At 36.8% G+C, this 23,187-nt stretch overlaps 2 protein-coding genes across 2 annotated transcripts; one reads left to right on the forward strand and one right to left on the reverse strand.

Annotated features, from left to right (window-relative positions):
* Positions 1-948, reverse strand: LOC113424760 (olfactory receptor 5J3-like). Its single transcript, XM_026686615.2, has one exon. The coding sequence runs from the start codon at positions 946-948 to the stop codon at positions 1-3; it is 948 nt and encodes a 315-aa protein (XP_026542400.2).
* An 11,141-nt stretch (positions 949-12,089) lies between these two features.
* Positions 12,090-13,061, forward strand: LOC113424776 (olfactory receptor 5AR1-like). Its single transcript, XM_026686631.2, has one exon. It carries the CDS (start codon positions 12,090-12,092, stop codon positions 13,059-13,061), a length of 972 nt encoding a protein of 323 aa, XP_026542416.2.
* The last annotated feature ends 10,126 nt before the right edge of the window (positions 13,062-23,187 follow it).

The following is a 23,187-nucleotide window of genomic DNA, read 5'->3' on the forward strand; positions in this document are numbered from 1 at the left end:
TTACTGGGACCCCAGTTCTCTTCCAAACACTTTTTTCATGGCATATTTTACATCCTTATTCCTCAGGCTGTAGATCAATGGATTCAACAGGGGTATTATTACTGTGTAAAACACAGATGCTGTTTTGTCAGTGTCAAGGGAATAGCTAGAAGTGGGCCGGAAGTACATGAAAAGAATAGTTCCATGATATATGGCCACTGCTGTGAGATGGGATGTACAGGTAGAAAATGCTTTATGCCTCCCTTCTGTGGAGTGAATCCTCAGAACTGCAGTAATAATGAATATATAAGAAGTAATAATGATCAGCAAGGTGCTCATCTCAAACAAACTGCCAAAAGTGAATATCAGCATCTCATTCATAGATACGTCATTGCAAGCCAGTTTCAGAAGCTGGGTGACATCACAGAAAAAGTGATTGATGCTGCTGGAGCCACAAAAGGACAATCTTAACAAACCACAAGTTTGAATCATAGAGTTCACAACTCCCCATAGATATGAGCCAACTATCAATCTGATACAAAGCCTCTTAGTCATCACTGAAGTGTAGAGCAAAGGGTTGCAGATGGCCACATAGCGATCATATGCCATAGCAGCCAATAGGAAGAACTCAGTTGTGGCAAATATTGCGAAGAAACAATATTGTGTGATACAGGAAGCATAAGATATGGTTTTCCTATCCACTAAAAAGGTCACCAGCATTATAGGTGTGATGGTAGTGGAGTAACAGGCATCTAAAAAGGATAGGCTGCTAATAAAGAAGTACATGGGGGTATGCAACTGGGGAACAACCCAAATTAATAAAATCATCCCAAGATTCCCGAGCAGAGTGGCAATATAGATGATTAAAAACGTTGCAAAGAGCAATTGTCGCATTTCCAGGTGTTCTGTGAGTCCAAAAAGAATGAAGTTGGTCACCAAAGTGTAATTTGTTCCAGGCATTGGTTTCATTCCCTTTTTCCTGTGAAGAAAATCAAGAAAAATATTTCTCAAAAACATACAGTTTGCAGAACTCTGAGCAGGTAGCTTCAATTTTCCCTTTCTCCTGAATATAGGATTTGTGATGAGAGAGTGTTTAATTGATGAATTAGGGTGGGGAAAGGAGATTGTAGTTTTCCTCTCTTTACCTTTTTGCTATGCCATTATTCTGCTTGCAAGAAGAGGGATCTTATTTTTTTGAAGAGGACATCTTTGAGAGAACATTTCACTTTGATTCTGGCAACAACAGTCAAAAAGTCAATACAATTATTTTAAATTTAGGATTATTTTGCCTTTAACATATACCCTAATGGTTTTTTTAAATTTATTTTTGATTTTCCAATAAATACAGTAGATTTGTTGAAGTATATTTCTTACTGAAAATGTACTTTTTTGTCTCAGAAGTTTAACGTTATCACACAGTAATATATCTATATATATAAAAGCGAAATACTACTCACGCATCATCACAAAATCTCCAAAACCAGAAAGCCTACAAACTTGAAATTTGGCACACATGTTCCTCTTGACTTCTAGGTGCTCACTAAAAAATGATTTTTCAAAATGACCATCAGAGCATTAGTATTTCATATATTATTATTAACACACTCCGATGCTAAGGAGTTCTACTCCCCCTTCCCACCTGAAAAGAAATATGTTCCAAATGCAAAACACAAGCAGAGGAGAGGAGTTTCAGTTTCACTTTTAGTTTCACAGCAGCAACTAGCTTTAGTACAGAACAGCTGAGCTAAGCGTCCAGCCTCTTTGCTATCTCCTTCTTGCTCACACAGCAAATACTGTTTCAGTTTTCAAACAGCCCTCAACACTCTCTCACACTGTCAGGACACTAGCCAGATGAATACCAATGGATTCTGGTAGGCAGAGGCAGATTCCACCCCCCTTATTTTCCTCCCCAAAAACTAAGCCCGACCACATAGCTTTGTAGCGAAGCACGGGTATCGAGCTAATTATAAATATAAGTGTTCATACAGCTGGCCTGACTAAGAGAACTGAATATGTGATATATTATACAGATTTTTTTTGTTATTGGAGATAATAAAAAATTCTCTGGATTGCAAAAACAATGTCCATGAAGTTCCTTGTAATGTAATGAAGCCTAGTGTGCTCCATGTGGACTTCATCAATTGCCTTCACACCTAAGTTCTGCAGAAGAACAACAGTTTCCTCAAATCTGTGGGGTGATCATCTCACTAAAATCATAGATAGCAGTGCTTAAAATACATTATGGTATAGAAAGATGAACTGCCCTGAAACAGAAAAATGTTATGACATTTTCAAGATCGCAGTTTCTCTTTGGTGGTCTGACTGGCAGGAGTAAATTTAGGCACATAGGCAGTTACAGAAGAAAGGAAGGGAAACATTTAAACTTCTTAGAATCACCTGCAAACTGGAATGTAGCTTTGAAAGAAAGAAATGGCAAATAAGCCAAAGCAGATAGACAAATGTGTGTGTGTTTCTGTGTGTATTATTCTCTAGGATATGCTGCTGGAATGTGAGGTAACAGAATAGAAGATGGAGGAGAGGAAGCAGTGACTGAGAGAACCATGAACCAGACTATCCCCCGTCAAAAGATGCAAAGACTGGGAAGGAGTTTGTGGCACCAGGAACCAGAGGAGGAATTTGCAAAGAGAGAGCCAAAGAAGAAAACAGCCAGAGATTGTAGATGGTGCAAAGCAGGAGGGTCAGGTGCTAGAACTGGACCAAGCAAGTAAAGAAGGATAAACCTTGATATATTCATGGTTGGGCAGACAGGAGAAGTTACTGGCATTCTTAAGGTTTTGGTAAATCCATGTAAGAGGAGAGAAGAAACTAGCCACTAAAAGTTTTGTATTATCAAGGAAAGGAGTGGAGTAAAGGTTTGATTCTACTCCTTTGACATTTAGTTATTTTAATATTCCCTAGAGTTAGACTTTGTTAGTGTACATACTTAGGTATACACTTGATTCTCTCTCTCTTTCTCTCTCTCTCTTTCTCTCTCATACAAATATCCCCAGACGCATATGCCTAGAATTATTGTAATATCTAAAATTATATAGTAACAAATAGTTCTCTATTCACTTGTTAGTGGTGTCTGTATCTCTGGCTTTGTTCCTATCCATACTCAACCTATGACAGAAGAAATCTAAGCTTCTCTGGAAATATTATTATTATTACTGCAAGTAATAAGTACCAAGTTAGTAAGTCAAAGAAACTGCGTACTCAGTAATATATGGAAACTCTTGCAGGTATAATGTTTATAATATCTTGTGTGAGCGGGTTTTTTTTGTATATATGTGACGGGGGAATAATTAGATATAAAGATTTGACTAACATGCTATATTATGTTAGCCATAATAAATATAATAAAATTACATTTATTTGAGGAAATATAAACATAGTTAAGAAAAGAGAGATGAACTTGAAAACCCATATACATTTTCTTGTAATCTCCAAAAGCAATGAAATTTAAACCAGTTCCTAAAGGATATTGTATCTGAGACATATGCACCATTTGGGAGTTCTAAACAGAATCAGCTCATGTCCAACTATTTATTTTTGCGTTATGTAATATCCCCCATTATTTTTGCAATCCAATATTTATTCATTTAGAAACTTCTATAGTGCATATGATATATAAAATAATCCTAAATAGCTCACATTAATATTAAATAGAAATAGAATATGCAAAACAAAATCAACCACATGACACCACATATTACAAGCACAACATCACACCAAATAGACTCCTCTTGCCCTTACTTTTCCTGGGCTACCTAGTCCAGTGCCTGGGTGGTGAGGCAGGTCTTTTCAGGCCTCTGAAGGACTAATACTAGGGTTGGAGTTCCTTGGAAACCCAGGTTGAAAGGCACAATCGTTCAGGCTCAAATTATCCTACTCTGGGCAATGCTCTGAAGATTCAGCTCTCTGGAGAAGGCTGTAATGCTCGGAAAGGTGGAAGGGAAGAGAAAAAGAGGACAATCAGCAGTAAGGTGGATGGACGCCATTACAGGAGTGATGGATGCACCATTGGAAGTCCTAAAGGAAGAAATTAGGGATATACATTAACAAAATCTATCTATGCAATTGTCAAAAATAAACAATGACCTGAAGTCATATTAACAATCATTATCAATAGGAAAAAAAGTGTTCTTAATCTAAAATGAAGCCATACATAGCAGCTGGGCTCTCTTCCAAGCTATTTCTTTCTTTTGACTATGGAAATATTATAGAAGTATTCATGGGATGTGTTTGTCTCTTCCCTACCCTAAGTGGAAAAGAAATCAAGCCAACTCCAAGGATGTTCTTCATTTGAAAACAACAGAATCAAATGCACCAATTCAGTTTGTAGCTGAAGCATGAAAAAATGATGCCCATCTAAATAAGAAGAGGACCTTGTCAGTATAATCTGTGCAAACTTCTTAAAGAACAAGTCATATATGGCACATTATAGGTTTAGTAAATCAGACACTGTTGCAGCAAAGTTATTTACAGGTCCTTTTATACCTCACATATGACTAATGAACTTTGAATCTGAATAGATCGTTTTATTCTGAAGATTGCTTGTGAGAAATAGACAAAATTGAATCAAACTAATAAAAGATGCACTGCCTACCTTTAAGCAGGATTTAGCATTTAAAAAGCATTCAGTTCAAGCAATAAGGCTGAAGGCTGGGTTTTCTGAAATATTTATATCAAAACTTATGAAATGCTCAATAACATCCCTAAAGCATGGTAATTAAAGTTCCTCCCAGATGTACATATTTAGAGGATTGTAATTGATCTCAAAATGATCCTGGTTGTTGCATTATATCATTTTTTAAAATATTTTTTTCTTTTTTTCTTTCTCTCTTTTGAATGAGGAATGAATCTCTCCGTACACGTTCCTATGAAGATTCTCAGTATTAGATAATCATATCTGCAAAGAGACAGACAGTTTACATGGAATGAGACAATCTGTGAAATAAACCAGTCTGTAGATATTTGGGGGGGAAGGGGTGAAAAATAATAACAGATGCCTGGAAATTAATTGATGGCATCTGGAAAGGAACTACAGTCAATATAGTTGTTATGATATTATAGTCCATTTTTCTTTAAGTTACCAGAGCAGAAAAGTACGAATGTTACATAATACATTATGTAATGTACAAGGTTTCACATGAGTTCTACCCTCTGTTCCTTTCTGAGGTGGGGATTCTCTGTTTTTACACAGTGTTTATCCTATGTTGATCACCAGGAAGCAATATGTGACCAGTTTTGTCCTAATTGGCACCCTTCAGTATGTTTGTCTTTTAATTATGGTCTCCAAAGTTGAGAAGACAGAGAAAAGAGGAATCACCTGTATACAGTCACTACAATACTTGGAGCTAAAACCTAAGAATAGTCAAAAGCTGAATTTATTCTCAGTGAACAAGAGACAGTGGCAAGGAAATTAACACAGAAATAAATGGAGGTTATCATTTTAATAACTCTTGTTCAGGCTTTTAAAGTTACTGAATTCATATAGATAATAACTTCAGAGAATGAGATAGAACTGAACATTTTGATGATAAAGCAGAGATCTGATTTTTCTGGTGGGAACAGGAAAGAGATGTCATAGTGAATGATTCACATGACAAAAATACTGATACCAGCTTAAAAATACTGCTAAATATGGAGAATCAGTTGTTTTACATGGTCCAATAGACTCTCTCTGTCTTCCACAAGCAATGGACAACTATACTATAAGAGCATCCGGAAGCCGCAGTTGGTGCAAAATACAGCGGCCCACATGGTTTTGTGCAGACCCAGGTGTGCACATGTATCACCTCTCCTGTGGGAGCTACATTGGTTGCTGATTTGCTTCTGGGTGCAATTCAAGGTGCTGGTTGTCACCTTTAAAGCCCTTCATGGCTTGGGACCAGGTTATCTGAGGGATTGTCTCTTGCCAGTCACATCCACCTGACCCATCAGAGCGGGGAGGCAGGGAATATTGTGAGTCCCATCCCCGAGGGAGATACACCTGATGGGATCCAGAAGAAGGGCCTTTTCTATGGTGGCTCCCTCTCTCTTGAACATCATTCCCTCAGAGATTAGAATGGCCCCCATTCTAATACTTTCCAGAAGGCACTGAAGACATGGTTCTACAGTGGGCCTGGGGAACCCAGAGCGGGATGGAGCCCATTAAATGGCTCACGTGATCTGCTGTCACTGGAGCAGGGGGTGGGAGTTAAAAAGTGATTTTGTTATATTATACTACATTAATTTATTTGATTCTTTTTGTTAGTTTTTATTGTTTTAAATGTGATTTTATATACTGTAAGCCACCTTGAGTTGCCATGGGCAACATAGGTGGCAATATAAATTCAACAAATAAATAAATAAATACTACATATGTTCAAAGCTTCTGAATTATCTTCAAAACTAGTTCTTCACAGAATGCTCTGCAGTTCTGTACACTGGAATTAATATATTTATTAAAAATGCTACAACAAACAGTAATTATCCTGTGTAGAGCAATATATTACATAACCTCCTAGTTAGGGGAATATGGGGTAAAAGCATACTGGCCTTGCAAGTTTCTAGGTCAGAGATCCTCCATTACATAAAACAGTATGAGCACAATTAGGAAAAAGCAAAACAAAACTAGGCTTTGGCTATGCATGTGTCATGCTGGCCCAAGTGTACCATGCTGGTGATAATGTTCTTATCATAAGCAGAATTCAAAAACAGTCTTGCAGATTTTTAAAATTATTTTTCGTTACCCAAATTTCTAGGCCAGCTCCCAGAATGACACTTGGTGGCTTCAGAAAATTAAAAGCAAAAAATAATCTCTGTGAGGGAACAAATCTCTCATATCATCACCAATTGGAAGGGATCTGCCAAACACCCTAACCCAAGGCCTGAATGAATCACCACATTTTAGAGCTCACTTGAAGGTGCATTAGGTGAACAAATCTAGGTAGGCTTGTCTATCACAGCTCATGCCACTATAGTAGCTAAGCAACTGATAAGGGCAACATATGAGGACATATGATTCCTGAACTGAAAGTTTTGTACTGGTTATGAATTGCCTACCAGACACAATTCAGAGTATTGATTTTGAGCTCTAAAGGCTCAACAGTTTAAGACTATTTGTGGATTTACCTTAATTATTGTGAATCTGGTTGAGTAGCTTGGTTACTCTGCTATCAGCAATACAACTGTTGAGTATACAGGGAAAGTTTTTTTCCTGTGTTTTCTCCTGTTTTCTCCAAGAGGCATGCACATGGCCTATTCTGTATAAGAAACTAACTTTCTGTTAAGAATAATTAAAGCAATGAATTTGTGATTGTTACAAATTTCTATCTAGAAGATGATACCCAACCCTAAATTTGGCCTTTCACCAAATTTACTTCCTACCCATGCTAAGCATCTTGCTAGCAACAAAATTATGATGTTTCAATTAAATTTTAAACAGGGATTCGTTATTGTTCCTCATTGCTAAAATACAACTTCCTTGGGTTTTGTGAAAAAAAGTACTTGGGTTTTGAAATGGTTAATAAAAGTTTGAGAAAATATTAGAAACTTCATTCAGTTATTCAGGACAACTTTTCTACATGTCATTAAGCTCCACCCCAGGAGACACAATTATCCTAATTTTTATTTTAATTATCCTAATTTTCTTCAAAGGCAAATCTTTGAGGTCTTTTTTTTTCCTTTCCCAAAGTGAGAATATGTTAGATGGAAAGAAACTCTCAACATTCTCTTGTCCATCATCAGCAATGAAATTGGATAACCATGCTTGTCATCCAAAAGGTATGACCATTATTCTATGATAAAATAAAAGTGACAGGCCAGTGAAGCTTTGAAATAACTTGTAATCATGCAGTGTAAGATTTTGTGATGACTTTTTTTGCAGTCACTTTTGAAATGTATTATCAGAGTACTACTGCACTTTTATATTCTTTTTTAATGCTTGCCACAAGCAGCTCAAAAGTGTATTTCAGTAAGATTGCCTTGCTAGATTACTAACTTAACTCTGTGAAAGAGAAGAGTCAAATTTAGTGGAAGTAAAAGTGTATTTTTTTAGGTAAAATGTATTTCAGTAATTCTAAAGTGATTAAATTATGATTTATCTTATAGTAAGCTGCTAGTTGTATTACATTAATTAAATGAAAAAACAAGTGGGATAAAACTGAGAACTAATAAAGGAAAGCATTTACAAACACTTAGGCAAATATGACTTCTTTTTCTTCTGTCATTGCTATGTATTTATTTATTAAATAGGGCACATCTGAAATGTTTTCTTCTTTCATGAAAATGAAAGAAAGTATATTTCGAAGCATTTATTATTCACAATATAAATCTTGTTATCTGCACAATACTTTTCACTCTTTGTCTAGTACTAGTATTCTAACAGTTCTTTCCATTTTCAGTCTGAAAAACTGTCTTGTCTGAGGCCTTAGCTGAGACCAAATGTGAGCCCCAGGCCCCCTGGCTTGTCGCAGTTGGACTGACTTTTCTAATTTTTTGATAGTAAAAAGATTTCGCCACTTTTTAAATGTATAATGGTTCAGTAGGAATGTGAATTTGACAGAGAATAGATAGTGGAGGAAGTCTTCACATTTGTGTTCTCCATGCAACAGTTGGCACTGGCAAGTATAAGTTTGAAAAAAGGAATTGGAAAAAGAGTCCCTCACGCACCACAATCCACCTTATTGTCATTATGTCCTTTTTACAAAAGTATCTAAAATAGCTGACAATGTCATCAATCTGGAATGAATGAGCTAAACATTCAACCTGACAAATCAAAGCACAGACCTCCTTAGTTAAACGCTGAGGAAGGCTGAGTGATACACACCTTTCAGAACCCCCAGGCTGCTTTCTGAATCTTGTTCAGGGACTGAGATAAATTGTACCTCTAATTTGATTACTGGACAGCCCTTTTGCTTGATTGATTATGTGCCATCAAGTTGCTGTTGACCCCAGTGATCACATTGGTAGATCTTTTCCATGATGATCTACATCTAACCTGGTCCTTCAGGCACTTCATCACCACTGCAACTGAGTCCATCCATCTTGCTTCTAGTCACTTTCTTCTTCTTTTTCCTTCCATCTTTCTTAGCATCTGAGATTTTTCCAGAGAAACAGGTCTTCACATAGTATGTCCAAAGTAGGATAATTTGACCCTGGTCATGTGTGTCTTGATTGAGAACTCTGGGTTGAAGACAGTCCTTTTAGAGGAATCTTACTTAATAGCAGCAGTGATATACTGAATATGAACACATCACTTTCTACATCATGTTTTTGATAGCCATGTCATAATAATGATTATCACATTTGATCAGTTAGATGTTTTGGAATTAGTCATTATCATCATAATCTGAATTCTATATATATGCAAAACAGGCAGCCTCTTTTTTGTGTGCTTGTCCTTCCAATTAATTTAATTTTAATTATTTTCATTTTAAATGCAAAATATTTTTGCACATATAGCTATGCATACATAAACTCACCTCTTCTTTTTAGTAGTAGTTTAGTTAGGTGCTACCAAATGAAGTCAGGTGGCTTCTCTTGGAAAACAGATTTACTCTCTACTTTTTATTGTTTAATTCTATGGTTCTTGAGTGACTATTTAAAAAGCCATATGATGTTTGAACCTCCATGCTTCAGAAGAAGAGATGAATGTGAATGACTAGGGTGGCATTTACGTTCTGTGAAATATATACTCTAGATAGGAAGACAGAGAAGAACAGCTGTAGATCCTCAATTCAAATTTCCCCACCTTCTGATATTCCTTCAGAATGTGAGGAAAATGTTGACAGTCTTGGATTTGGAATACTTTGATTTTTTTCCCCTTTATTCTTTCCCATAAGCAAGTTCTGCTATTGTATTTTTATAGGAGGGGAAATGAATCAGAAATGTGTCCAGATTGAATGCATTCAGTTCATACCAGCCTTGCTTTAGCATTTTATAGTTACAGATTTCTAAGAAGATACAATGGTTCCCAGCTTTCCAAGTGGTATATAATTCTCATATTCCTGGCTTTAATTTAAAGACAAAAGCAAGTATCCAGTCCTTGCCATATTCCATATATGGTGCAAAATAGGCAACTTATTTTCTGTGCGCTCGTTCCTCCTCCAATATTGTTAGCCTATCAATATTAGTCATAGCAGTAATTGGCACACCTTTTACCTGGAGAAGGATTTGGAGGAAAGAGTTACTTCTCTTGTAATATGGCATTGGTCTAAAGGAATCAATATGCTGTGGAATACCAATAGAATAAAGATAATGGAGAAACAATGTTTGGTTTAAATTTTCTCCTGAAGGGAAGGAAATATAGTAGAAGAGAAGGGCTTTTGGTTTATTAGATTCAAAGCTTCACTTTATTCACTCTGGTCACAAGGTTTCTCAGCAATAGAAAAAGCTGAGGATAGATGCTAGAGAAAAAACTGAAGGGAACATTTGATTTAAGATTTTTCTCTTCTCTAATCAGGTTGTCTTCAAACACAAGGGAGAAATCCAAAGAATCCTTCACTGCTTTCATGGTATTCCTATTCTGCTTGTTCATATTCATTCTCATCCATATAGTAGAGTGGAGGTTCAAGGTGGGGTAGAGATCAAAACAGAATGAATAAACATGAATATACAGTATATATGAAATCAGATTAATACATCAGTGAGTAGACTCTTCACAAGGACAGGGAAGGCTCAAGATTCAGAATCTAGTTCTAACATAAGCATAATTTAAGAACTAAGGGGTCCACATATCATCTAGATTACCAAGACCAGAAATTAGTACTTAGAGATAGATGGTGGTTTAGTCATTAGCAACCCGGAATTTAAAGATTTTAAAGTTTCCAGATTTTAAAGTACCAGCCGATGTCTAATTGTAAATGGTCTGCAGTGTCTCCGAAGGGTACAACTTGTAAAGAAAGGAATTTACTTACTTGCTTGCTTGCTTGCGTGCCTGCCTGCATGCCTGCCTGCCTACCTGCCTACCTACCTACCTCTGTCTGTCTGTCTGTCTCTTTCTTTCTCTCTGTCTCTGTCTCTCTCTCTCTCTCTAATCAACTGCCCATCTCCCTCACAGGCTCTGGGCAAAGCTGCTCTTGAATAAACCTTGTACTGAGTGGTGCCTTACACGGGCATCTTTGGAAGGGCCAAGGGGTAAGTAATGAAATGTGGTGATGTCATGAGATAAAAATCCCATCCCTTATGTATCTGTATGATATGAATAAATGGAACATGCATTGTGAAGTTATGACACATATACTATGGGATATTAGTGAGTCATTCACTGGATCCAGTTTCTGCCATCATCATCAGCTCTGTTAAAAGAGAAGTCATCTTCAGTCTGCCATTGCTTTCATGGAAGTAATGGCTTTTTTTTTTAATCAGCAGTGCTCCCTCAGGATGAAAGGTGGCTCAGATTCTTTTGGTACTCAGATAGGGTTCCTCATATCCTAATGATTCATCAGTAAAAAAAAATCCTTTCAAGGACTGAAATCTTTTTAGTTTAGCCTCAAATTGGAAGCTATGAATTTTAGTAATTTCCTAATCATCCTGAAATAAAAATAGGCCAGAGTGAAAAGAATAGTCCCAAGGATTAAACAATGTCAGACTTTTTTTTAAAAGTATCTTCCTTTATAGGAACATGTTAAAATGTGTTAAAGTAGCATGTTAAACATGTTCAAAAAAACAACATAGAAGTTCAGATTGTAATGTTAAATGCAATTAAGAATCATTTAATATCTTAAACAGTTGCAACAAAAATCACCATTCATCACCATTTTGTAACTCTTCCTCTTCTTCTTCTTTAATTCGCTTTTATTTTGTAAACGTTCAGTAATATAGTCAATCAATATGAATATAATCATTTATCACATTATTACATCTATTATCTTCTTCTCAATATATCTAATTGATATGTTACACTTAGGACCATTAGTGCTATTATGGGAACATTAGAGAAGATTCTTACATTGATAGATTGCAACAATTTAATTGAAAGTTTAGAGCAGGTGATTAATTACAGTATTAATTATCTCTTTCAGAAAGTGCATGAAGTCTGAAGGAAACAAGTTTTTGCAACAACTCATCAGCTATCCCAGGCTCCACTTTATTCAGAATAAATGAATAAAGAAGCAGAAAAAATGGGCAAATGGAACCAAACAACAGTGACTGAGTTTGTTCTTCTTGGCTTCACCGATCATCATACGATCAAGGTTGTCTTCTTTGTTCTCTTCTTAGCCATCTATCTAGTCACTTTGGTAGGAAATATTGGTATCATCATATTAATCTGGATCAGTCGATGCCTCCGCAGTCCAATGTACTTTTTCCTCAGCAACTTGGCCTTCCTAGACTTCTGTTATTCTTCTGCCATTACACCTAAAATGCTTCTCAATTTCATAACTGGAAAGAAAACAATCTCACTTGCAGGATGTATTACACAAATGTATGTGTTTGCTTCTTTTGCAGATGCTGAGTGCCTTCTTCTGGCTGCCATGGCATATGACCGTTACATGGCTATTTGTAACCCACTAATTTATCCCACTCTTATGTCCCACAGAGTTTGTTTCGGGTTGGTAGTTGGCTCTTATCTTATTGGTAGTGTGACTTCACTAATTCACACTTATTATACATTTCATTTGTCATTTTGTGGATCCAACATCATCAATCATTTCTTCTGTGACATCCCTCCACTGTTAGCTCTCTCCTGCTCTAACACTCACATTAATGAAATTCTTCTTTTTGCCTTGTGTGGTTTCATCCAAATGAGCACTTTTTTGTTGATTGTCATCTCCTACACCTATGTCATTTGCACCATCTTGAGGATCCATTCAGCTGAAGGCCGCCAGAAGGCCTTTTCAACTTGTACCTCCCACTTGACAGCAGTTGCTTTGTATTATGGAACCCTTCTCTTTACTTATTTGCGGCCAAGCTCCAGCTATATCCTGAATACAGACAAAATAGTTTCTGTTTTTTATACTGTGGTTTTTCCTATGTTAAACCCCTTGATTTATACCTTGAGAAATGAAGAAGTAAAGGATGCCTTCAATAAATTATTGCAAAGAAAACTGGTTGCACTCAGAAGGATTAGGAGATTTTTTCAGTGTTTGCACTAGCAAAAATAAACGTAGACTTGAAACTGGGAATACACACATGCACAAACCCCTGTGATTACATTTCATTGACTTAATTTCAGCTATATTCATTTCACTTCATATAAAAAGATTTTGTTTAACTAGTGTTCTTCAAATATTTAATGATTGTATGCAATAAAGTACTTTTATATGGGGATTCATAAATAACTTAAACTTCTATTTTGAAAAGTTATGGATCACAGCCATAAAGCTTCATCTCGTGAAGATAAATTCTACTTAGTAAAAACAAATCTCATAAACATATTTGTTGTGCTATAAACTATTTCTTAGCTACTGTGATTTTTTTTCATCAAAGACAAATTAACGAATTATCCCCAATGCAAGAAAGTAACCTTGAAATTTATTCTTACATAAAAATGCCCCATAAGATGGAATGCAATTTCACAAGTCTCTAGATGCTGAGGATCCTTAAATATAGTAGTTCTCTATCACTCTGTGGTCTGGGATAGCAGCCTCATCTGCATGGGCTCCCCTTGGAAACATAATCTATGCTTTAATTTGGAAGAAGGTCTTCTCCCGCCATCTATTTAGCCCTATTTGGGGGAAAGATCACTAGGGAAGTTTGCTCATTTGATGATCATTCATAGCAAATGTTATGAGAGAATGAGGAATGTAACAGTGCTAATCTTTGTGCATTAAAAGCCATAATATAAAACACAATTTAAAAAATTGGGTTTGTCTCAGTTCCATACCATGTTCATCAGTTCTGATAGAGAAAGGAGTGCCCTCAAGCTTCTCTGCTAGAGAGAATTTAAGGGTTGTTTCTGTGCTCAGATGAGTATTGTACTTTTATTGTATTATAACATAAGGAATCAAATGCTCAAATGATCAATGGGTATGTTATACACAAGGTGATTCTACCTCTAGATAATATAACAGTTTGGAAAATTTAATTAAACTAAGATGGATAAAAGGAAGACTTACAGTCCAAATGACCTGGAAGGCATTAACCATTATAGCAATAAACTTGGTTTGAGGGCTTTTAACTGAATTATGAATGCTATCATTGGCAATCTGAAATCCATTCATTGTAAAAATTATGTATGATCTTTACACAAGCTCATTTTATTATGGTTAAACGAATATATCACTATCTGCAATCTTATATAAATTCAAAGACATCTATTGTTGATGTCAATATTATGGATTAAGTGGACCATGGATTGTTGCTCCCTTTAACTGTATCATGGATGCCAATTACATTGATTTTTTTTTGTTTTTCGAAAACTGATAGTTTAAATACCTTCAACTATAAATTTTCCATGTTAATAACATGACATTTCTGGAAAGATGTTGATGAGGATTATTTCTTTGTAAGATTAATAAGCCCCGGTGGTGCAGTGATTAGAATGCAGTATTGCAGGCTAACTCTGCCCACAGCCTGGAGTTAGATCCTGACAGGGCCCAAGGTTGCCTCAGCCTTTCATCCCTCTGAGTAAGGTAAAATGAGGACCCAGATTGTTGGGGGCAATATGCAAATCATGCTTCTACATTGTAAACCACCCAATGAGTGCTCTAAAGAGCTATGAATCAGTATGTAAGCCTAAATGCTATTGCTATTTAGAGACCAGTGATGGCACCATGGTTGGAATGCATATTGCAGACTAATTCTGCTGACTGCCGCAGTTCGATCCTGACTGGTTCAAGGTTGACTCAGCTTTCCATCCTTCCAAGGTGGGTAAAATGAGGATCAAGATTGTTGGGGGCAATATGCTGACTCTGTAAACCACTTAGAGCTATAAAACACTATTAAGCAGAATATAAGTCTAAGTGCTATTGCTATTGCTAATGTACATGATTGCTTCAAGTCAACTTTATGGGAGGGTCTATGTCATTTTCTAGGAAGTAACATGGAAGTTGTTTACCATTGTTTTCTTTTTGAATAGTTTTTAATATTTATTTAAGGAATTTCCCATGCACTTTTACTCAAATGCTAACTAGGTCTGACAATATTTAGCTTTGGGAGAGGTCATTTAAGGTTGGCTAGGTACTTGTAATTAAAAATTTCCTAAGTGACCTCCAAGTGTTTGTCTTTCATGATATAGCAATCATATTTATAATCCCACAAAGAGCCACTTTTGCACAATTGCTCTTGTTTTCAGATTGTCTTTTTCTCTTTTTAAATTAGTGTTAGTTCCTAATGATGCTGTCACATAACCAAATTTATGTCATTGTCACTGGCCAGATGGGTAATTTCATGAAAACAATGGTGGCACCACCAGTGGAAAATTACAGTAGAAGCAATTATTTTGAATGCCAACAAATGGATGTTTGGTGTGGGGGTGAGAAAACAAAACGGCTTGAATGAATAGCAATAGAAATAGCGCTTAGACTTATATACTGCTTTACAGTGCTTTACAGCCCTCTCTAAGCAGTTTTACAGAGTCAGCATATTGCCCCCAACAATCTGGGCCTTCATTTTACCCACCTTGGAAGGATGGAAGGCTGAGTCAACCTTGAGCCTGGTGGGTTTCGAACTGCCAAGTTGCAGGCAGCTGGCAGTTAGCAGAAGTAGGCTGCAGTACTGCATTCTAACCACTGTGCAACCGTGGCTCATTATAAGGGGAATCTTCTTTCTGAAATGTCCCTTATGGGGGGGGGGGCTTAATCACCATCTGAAAAGAAACATGTTTGGACAAGAAAACTACATATATGATTCTACCATAGAAACAATATTTTGAAGAATGGTTGTGGTTATTTACAGAAAATACTGGATGTGTATTTAAAGGATGAATTCTAACATTCAATTTGTATACAACTCTCCATATAGGTAGACATGAATTACATGGGGTGTATGTGTGTGTATGTGTATACAGTATATATTCTTATTCTTTCTACATTTTCCTCAGCCTTGAACATTTTGTGCTTTGGCGAAAGTGCATGATGCACACAAGAAAAATGGGGACATTCATTATTTCAGTGCAGGTGTCCAATCTGTATCTTTGGAGATATAGATCTCTACTATTCATGGTATGCCCTGGTAGATGTAGACTGTGTGTGTGTAGAAGGCTGGAATTGAGCTTGCTGGCCTCAGATGTGATAAAGAAATTATGTTACTTTCGGAAGTTTTAACATTTAAGCTTTGAAGGTTTAACATTTAATTTCAAGAATTAGAAAAAGTCTTGGCCTTCAACCCAAGTAATGTTACCAAATGATGAAAATTGCCAAGGAAATTTGATCCACTACATAAGAAATCCATTGTATTACAGTCTGATAAATCAAAGTTTATAGGTGTTGTGGCTTGCCGGTGGCTAGTGGAGCTGTCAGCAGAGTCGGACAGTGAGAAGGTTGGGAAGGAACATGGGCCAGTCCTGGAGGCTAGGAAGGCTCAGCTGAAGGCTCTGCGTCAGAGGCAGAGATGGGGCCAGGGCAGTCTGGCAGTCATCAGCTGCCTTCAGAGTTGGACAGCAGTGAGGTGGGGGAGCAGCTGGAGCTGGTTTCCAGTCCATGCATGCACAGAGCTGCCAAAAAAAAAAAAAAAAAGAACAATTACAAATTAAGGGTTGACATGGGAATAAGGAAGGTCACAGATGGACGGTGAATGGGCCCTCCCATAGGGATTAAAAGAGGAGCAAAAGGGGAGGGGGCTTAAAGTTGCCATGGTTGGAGACACAAATTTTGTCCCTAGTCAGTCTGATCTATGCATTGTTGTATTGATTTTCATATTTATTTATTGATATGTTGGTGGATTTATATATGTATAACTCCTGTTTCTAAAGCTGCCCAATTTCTCAACCGTTCTGGGTGGCATACAAAAGGAAAACCAAAGAAAAAGAATACATTACACAATAGTAAAAGAAAACAAATGTCTCATTTGTCTCCTTTATATCTAACTAGCAAGAAAGACCATGGCTAGTCAGTGACCATTTAATGTCTTTAAAAATCTAAATGGTTTACAGTTTAAAAGAGAGAAAAATATCATAGACCTGCTTTAAACCAAAACATGAGTGAGTATTAAGGCCAATTATATTTGCAGTTTTTTCTGGAAATCTCTGGATTTGAATGGGATAGGAATGTTAATAAACAAAGAAATAAATTAAAAAATGCAAGAGATGGCCCAGAAAAGATATAGCATATAATTTCATGCCCGAGTACAGTTTATTAATATTAGTATGAGTAATTAGTATTGTTTACTTTTGCTTGAAAGGATGGATATGACAGAAAAGGAATTAACATCTATTAATAATTACTGTATCTGATTTAGAGAGGTGCGTGATTTTTTTTCAACCTTAAATTCATGTACTCCTGCTGCAGTATACGTTTGCAATTTTAAACAAGGTTTAAAATATACATTTTTGTGTGATTTTTTTTCCTCTCTGGTATACTTATTTTTGCACGTATGTCTTTTCTACTATATTTTAAGTCAGATATCATACTAAGAGCTAGTATGGTCTAGTGATTAAGGCACCAGGCTTGGGAAGTGTGAGTTCAAGTCCTGCCTCACCCATGAAAGACAGATGGGTGACTTTGGGCCAGGAACTCTCTCTCAGCCCAACTCACCTCATCTGATGTTGTTGTGCAGAAAATAGGAAGAGGAAGATCTGGTGGATATGTTCACCACCTTGAGTTATTGTAAAAATAATAATAGCAGTAGCAGTAGCACTTAGACTTCCTTCACACTGCTTTACAACCCTCTCTAAGTGGTTTATAGCAGGGGTCCCCAACCGCCGGTCCGCGGACCGGTACCGGGCCGCGGAACAAGCCTTACCGGGCCGCTGGTTGCTGGGCGCCACCATCTTTTTGGTAAAAAGCACTTCCGGTGAGCTTTTCCGGGTAGAAAGCTCACCGGAAGCGCTTCGTCATAAAAGATGGCGGCGCAAGCGCTCGGTGAGCTTTTCCGGGTAGAAAGCCATTTCTACCCGAAAAAGCTCACCGAGCGTGCGCCCCATCTTTTTGATGAAAGCGCTCCGGTGACGTCACCGGAAGAGCTTTTTCGTCATAAAAGATGGCGGCGCCCAGTTGACGCCGGTACCGGGCCGCGGTGCCCAGCTGATGCCGGAACCGGGCCGCGGCGTCGAAAAGGTTGGGGATCCCTGGTTTATAGGGTCAGCATATTGTCCCCAACAATTTGGGTGGGATATAAATAAATAAATAACAGAAGGGATGGAGATCCTTAAGTTGGATTTATTAACTGCTAAAGTATGACGGATAGATAGAAAAACAGAGTTGGGAAGGAAGGAAGGAAGGAAGGAAGGAAGGAAGGAAGGAAGGAAGGAAGGAAGGAAGGAAGGAAGGAAGGAAGGAAGGAAGGAAGGAAGGAAGGAAGGGAGGAAATTTTTTCCTATTCAAATGTATCAGCAAATCTAAAACAGATCTCCCGTTTAAACCCTTCCTTTCAAAAAAATAAATAAATAGTATCCCAATGTAATATTTTCTGGTACTTATTTTCACAAATGTATGCATTTCTATGCATAATACTATTTTCCCTTCTATGTATGCTGCCTTTTGCCAGGAGAATGGTGTTGCAAAAGTGAAAAAGGTAAACATCTATTTTGAAAGTCAATAGCATTTTGTTCAATGGAATTAGTTCACAGTGTTTAAATAAGTGCACATTAAATGTATACCCCACTTCTTCCAATGCCTAAACCTATTATTGCTTATCTTCCAGAATTGAAACAACACAGCATTGAAAAGTAAATGAAATTATACAGATAATATTATTCCATAATTATTGTTTTCCTTGCAGTGGTAAATGCTGTTTCTATTTTATTTCCCAAGGCTTAAAATATTTGTCTCTAAATTATTATCAATTTGTATCCTGCTTTTCTGTCCAGAGCATACAAGTCACCTAATCATAAAAATCCAGTCAAATGCCCCTATGAGTCATCCACATCCTTTCTCAAGGAGCATCGTCACCAATTCCTGCTATATCACTGCTCGTAATATATTCAGAGCTCCGTCTTCAGATTCTGTTTTTGCTCTAATGGTTTGACGTACCAGGGAGGCAGGGTGGAAATATTGGATGCTTTGTTACAAAAACGGCTGCTTTTAAAGATTTTGAATTTACCATTCTGATACCAGAGACCAGGATCCCTGGAGTAGCTTAAAGTGGTTAAGCAAGGGAAGATTGTTAAATGTGCAGAATAATCAATTATTAAACTTTGCTTTGGGGGCAAAACATATAGATTGTCTACTTTGTAAAAACTTGCAGTTTTATTTTTCCAGAGGCGGTGTGTGTACCTACATTCTCATAACATTGTAGAGCAGCATAAATTGTTGCTTGGTTTTGACTGCTATTAAAAACAATATTGTCAAAAAAAACCCGCATCCACTCACAAACATAGGCAGAGAATGTTGGCATATGCTCAGCCACATCAGACTGTAGGTTTTGCAAAACTTCAGAAGGTTGATTCAGTCGGAAGAGGATTCAGTTGAAATGTACACACCCTTGAATTAAATGATCAAATTCAATCTTTGAATTATTTTAACTTTAAAGTTCAGCAACATCCATAGGGGGGCAAGTGGGATAAAATTGACACAAGCACTATTGCAAATGTTGTATAATGCAGGCCTCATCCCCCTTCTCTAAGTCTCTGCAAGAGAGAGAGAGAGAGAGAGAGAGAGAGAGAGAGAGAGAGAGAGAGAGAGAGAGAGAGAGAGAGATCTTTGCCTTGGGGAGGCTCCCCATTGACAGAATGCCCACCCTGGAGAGTCTTGCCTGTAGCCATATTAGACTACAAAAACCCCTTCATTTCCCCAGCTCTTCAGTCATATTTTAATTGCATTTTAACTCATATAGTTTCAAATTCCGCTGGCTGTCTTGCTTCAGCCTAATTGGTATGGTTTCTTTGTTTTGTATTTTATTGATTGTATTGTATCAAATTGCATTTTTAGCAAATTTTCTTGTAAACTGGCTAGAGAACTGACTATTGGAGAGCTTTTAATAAATAAAAGTGTTGAATGTTGGAAAATATACACGCACACACACTTGCGGCACAAAGCTGCGAGATTGCTTGTGGACACTGCTAGTTAATTCTAATCAGATGCTTCCAAATCTCTTTTGAGAGAATTGTTCAAGAAAAAAAATACTCTGAACATAGCTTCAGGTGAAGGCAGTTTTATTTATTTGGAAAGAGAAAGGATTAATTGTATCTTTCTTAATTAAAATATATAATCCAAAGGTGTTTTATGTATACAGCATATTTCAGACCGGCAGATGGAAGAGAATCACAATTTAAAAAAAAAACTACTAGAAAAAAAATGTGTCTGATAAGATTATAATGCTTCCCCCTTCAGTAAAGATGCTAATAATTGTTGCTTTGAGAAAATTCTATTGAGTGATTATGCACCATCAAGTTTATGTCCACTCACTGTAGCCACTTAGATAGATTTTCTCCAGGGTGACCTGGTCCTTCAGATCTTCTAACAGTGCACCCATTACCACTGAAACTGACTCCATTTAACTTACTGCTGATTATCATCTTCTGCCTTTTCACTTTTTCCGAAGAGCCAGTCCTTTGTATCAAGTACCCAAAGTCAGATAATCTGAGCCTGGTCATCTGTGCCTCAGTAAATGGGTTGATTTCGTCATTGCAGAGGTTTGGCTAAGTGATCCTTATGGACCCCTTCCAACTCTACTGGTCTATAATTCTAACAATTAAGTGTAATTTAAAAAGTATTTGTCAGCCACAATATCCAATATTTCCCTTCCTTCTTTTTCACTCCCAGGCTTTTGTGCAAGCAAATGGTTCACAATAATAACAGACAAATTTAGGGCAGAGTTCTAATAAGGGATTTTTAAGTCAGGCAGACTGGATTGGAGCTGTTTGTCTAGTCCGCTCTGAACACAACTATCCCAAATTGTCTTCCCTTGCCTGAGTTTGGGGTTCACTCCCAGTCAAAGCATAATTCTAATAATAATAATAAACAGGTTGAATACCAGTGTTGGCTGGTAATCATGGAGGTTGAACTCCTATGTAGTTGAAGTGTCCTAGGTGAGCTGGCTTTTTGTCAGCTGGCTATTCTGATGAGTATGAAATATCTGGCATTCCTCAGTCTCAGTTGAATGAAGAAAGGACAACTGCTTGCTCATGAAAATGCTGGACAAGAACAGCTATTTCTATGAAATCTCTGGGGTGATGCTTTATAATACATCAGCTCCAAGGGCATAACTCATGATTGGATGACAAAAAGGGATTATTGTATAATTTATAATGCTTGAAATGGGTAAAAGGAAGTGACCACATCCCATCTAGAAAGAATTCTCTAAAGAAGAAAAAAAAAGACAGGTCTCAGGCTGAGTTTTATAGCTTAGCAGATGCTATGTTCAGCCCAAGAGATTTATATGCAATATGTCTTAGGATTCTCCTTGCTTAATGCCTTCAGTACAGAACCTCTTAAAACCATTTTTTTCATAATAAAGTTCAGCCTGGCAATTTCTTAGGAATGCCAATAATCCTGCAAAACAACCTTAAATATTCTTGGCTGGAATAATTATGCCCAAAAGAGGGTTCTTCATTTATATACTTTTGAGATTCAGCAACTATTGGAAAATTTTGTAAACAAGAGCCTGCAGATGAGTAAAAATCTGGATTCATTAAAGTTGCTTTTAAATTTATTGGGTGGCCCTGATGAGGAGTCATCAGGGGTTGGGGTTAATTTATTGTTCTGCGTTTGGAAATCAGCATTACCTCATCCTGTGAGGATGAATTCCCAGCACAATTACATTCCCTTGGCTTTGCAGCAATCATAATTCAACTTGTTCCTCCAGATACTGAATACATCCCTTTTCAGTCTTTTGACTGAGCAGATGGAGCTTTAAAATGTTCTCTTCTCCAAGATACCTGTCTTGTTTTTTTTCTTTTTGGCTTGACTTCCCATGCAAACTTCAAATAGCCATAGAAATTGGAAGTTGGAAGTTGGTATATATGAGTGGAATCCGATCTGAGCAATAATTAGTGAAGTACTGTAGGTTGTAGAACAATGAGGAAAGGAGAAGAATATTTATAACAAATGCAATACAGATGTAAACAAAGCCCACTGTATCCTATCAGAAGAATAGTCAAGGAACATAGGCCTGGGAAAAAAAGGGAGAAGGAAGTGATATCCCAATCTCATAGACAAAAAAAAAAGGCAAAGTGTTGTGTCAACAGTACAAACAATGAATATTTAACACTCTATATACCTTGCAGTCATTTAGTTATGAATCATTGTCATTGGATTCCTATCGCCAACATTTTATTCTTTTAAATTACAGTAATATAAAATAGGTATTTGACTCATTGGTCTTTTAACAATGTTTAAAAATTCATTTTAAGAATATGCATCCTCTTTTATATGTAATTTTTCTAGCACACAAAACTTCTGTACACAGCTTTCTCTAATTGGCATAGCTTTTAACATAAATTCCTGAAAGAATTTTTTTAAAATACAGATTTCCATGATGTTATTCTTGAAATAAGCTTTTAAGATATATTTTGCCTAAAATTAAAGTTTTTTTAACCTCCAATCCCACCCACTAGTTTTTGCAATATGTGAAAGAATCCTTTTACATCCTTTTTGAAAAGGCCCCAGATTCAGTAATACTAACATTTATTGAGGAGTTTGTTTTGTTGAAAATATGAAGCTTTCACAGTTAAAATGTGAACAGGTTCAAAACAATTTCAGATAGCAAGTGGCAGACTTCATTTTGAATGATCCTGGTGTTTAAAAAAAACAACCAGTAATATAAATTCAGCACATCAAGGAACAGGATTCTAAATCCTTTTTCTTCTACTGCTTATTTTCTCCCTCTCTACCTTCCTGCCTACTTTCTTTCCATCTAATATGGAAATTTCTTCTGGAGTTGGGGTGAAAAACTGGCATTGTGACATGTGACTGGAGGTGGGTTACTATTAGACTTCCCAATTCCATGATATGCACACAAAAGAAAACAAACAAGAAAGGCTAAAATACCACTGTGTCATTTTATTATATTCTTCAAGATGAGAGATTATTTTAAAGGAGGGCCTCTAGCCTCAGAAATGTTATTTATCCCCAATTTAAATAATAATTCAGCTTTGTTTTAATTCAGCTTAGTTCAGGTTCTTGATGACAATCAATGGCTGAGTGAACATTCAAATGTCTCGCTTAACAGAAAACATCAGTT

This window comes from Notechis scutatus, chromosome 1, assembly GCF_049901735.1.
Source record: "Notechis scutatus isolate UNSWTSFEM ecotype Mainland chromosome 1, rNotScu1.2, whole genome shotgun sequence".
Lineage (NCBI taxonomy): Eukaryota > Metazoa > Chordata > Lepidosauria > Squamata > Elapidae > Notechis > Notechis scutatus.

Coding starts and splice junctions, on each gene's coding strand:
- LOC113424776 (XM_026686631.2), top strand. CDS start 12,090: ATGGGCAAATGGAACCAAACAACAGTGACTGAGTTTGTTCTTCTTGGC.
- LOC113424760 (XM_026686615.2), bottom strand. CDS start 948: ATGAAACCAATGCCTGGAACAAATTACACTTTGGTGACCAACTTCATT.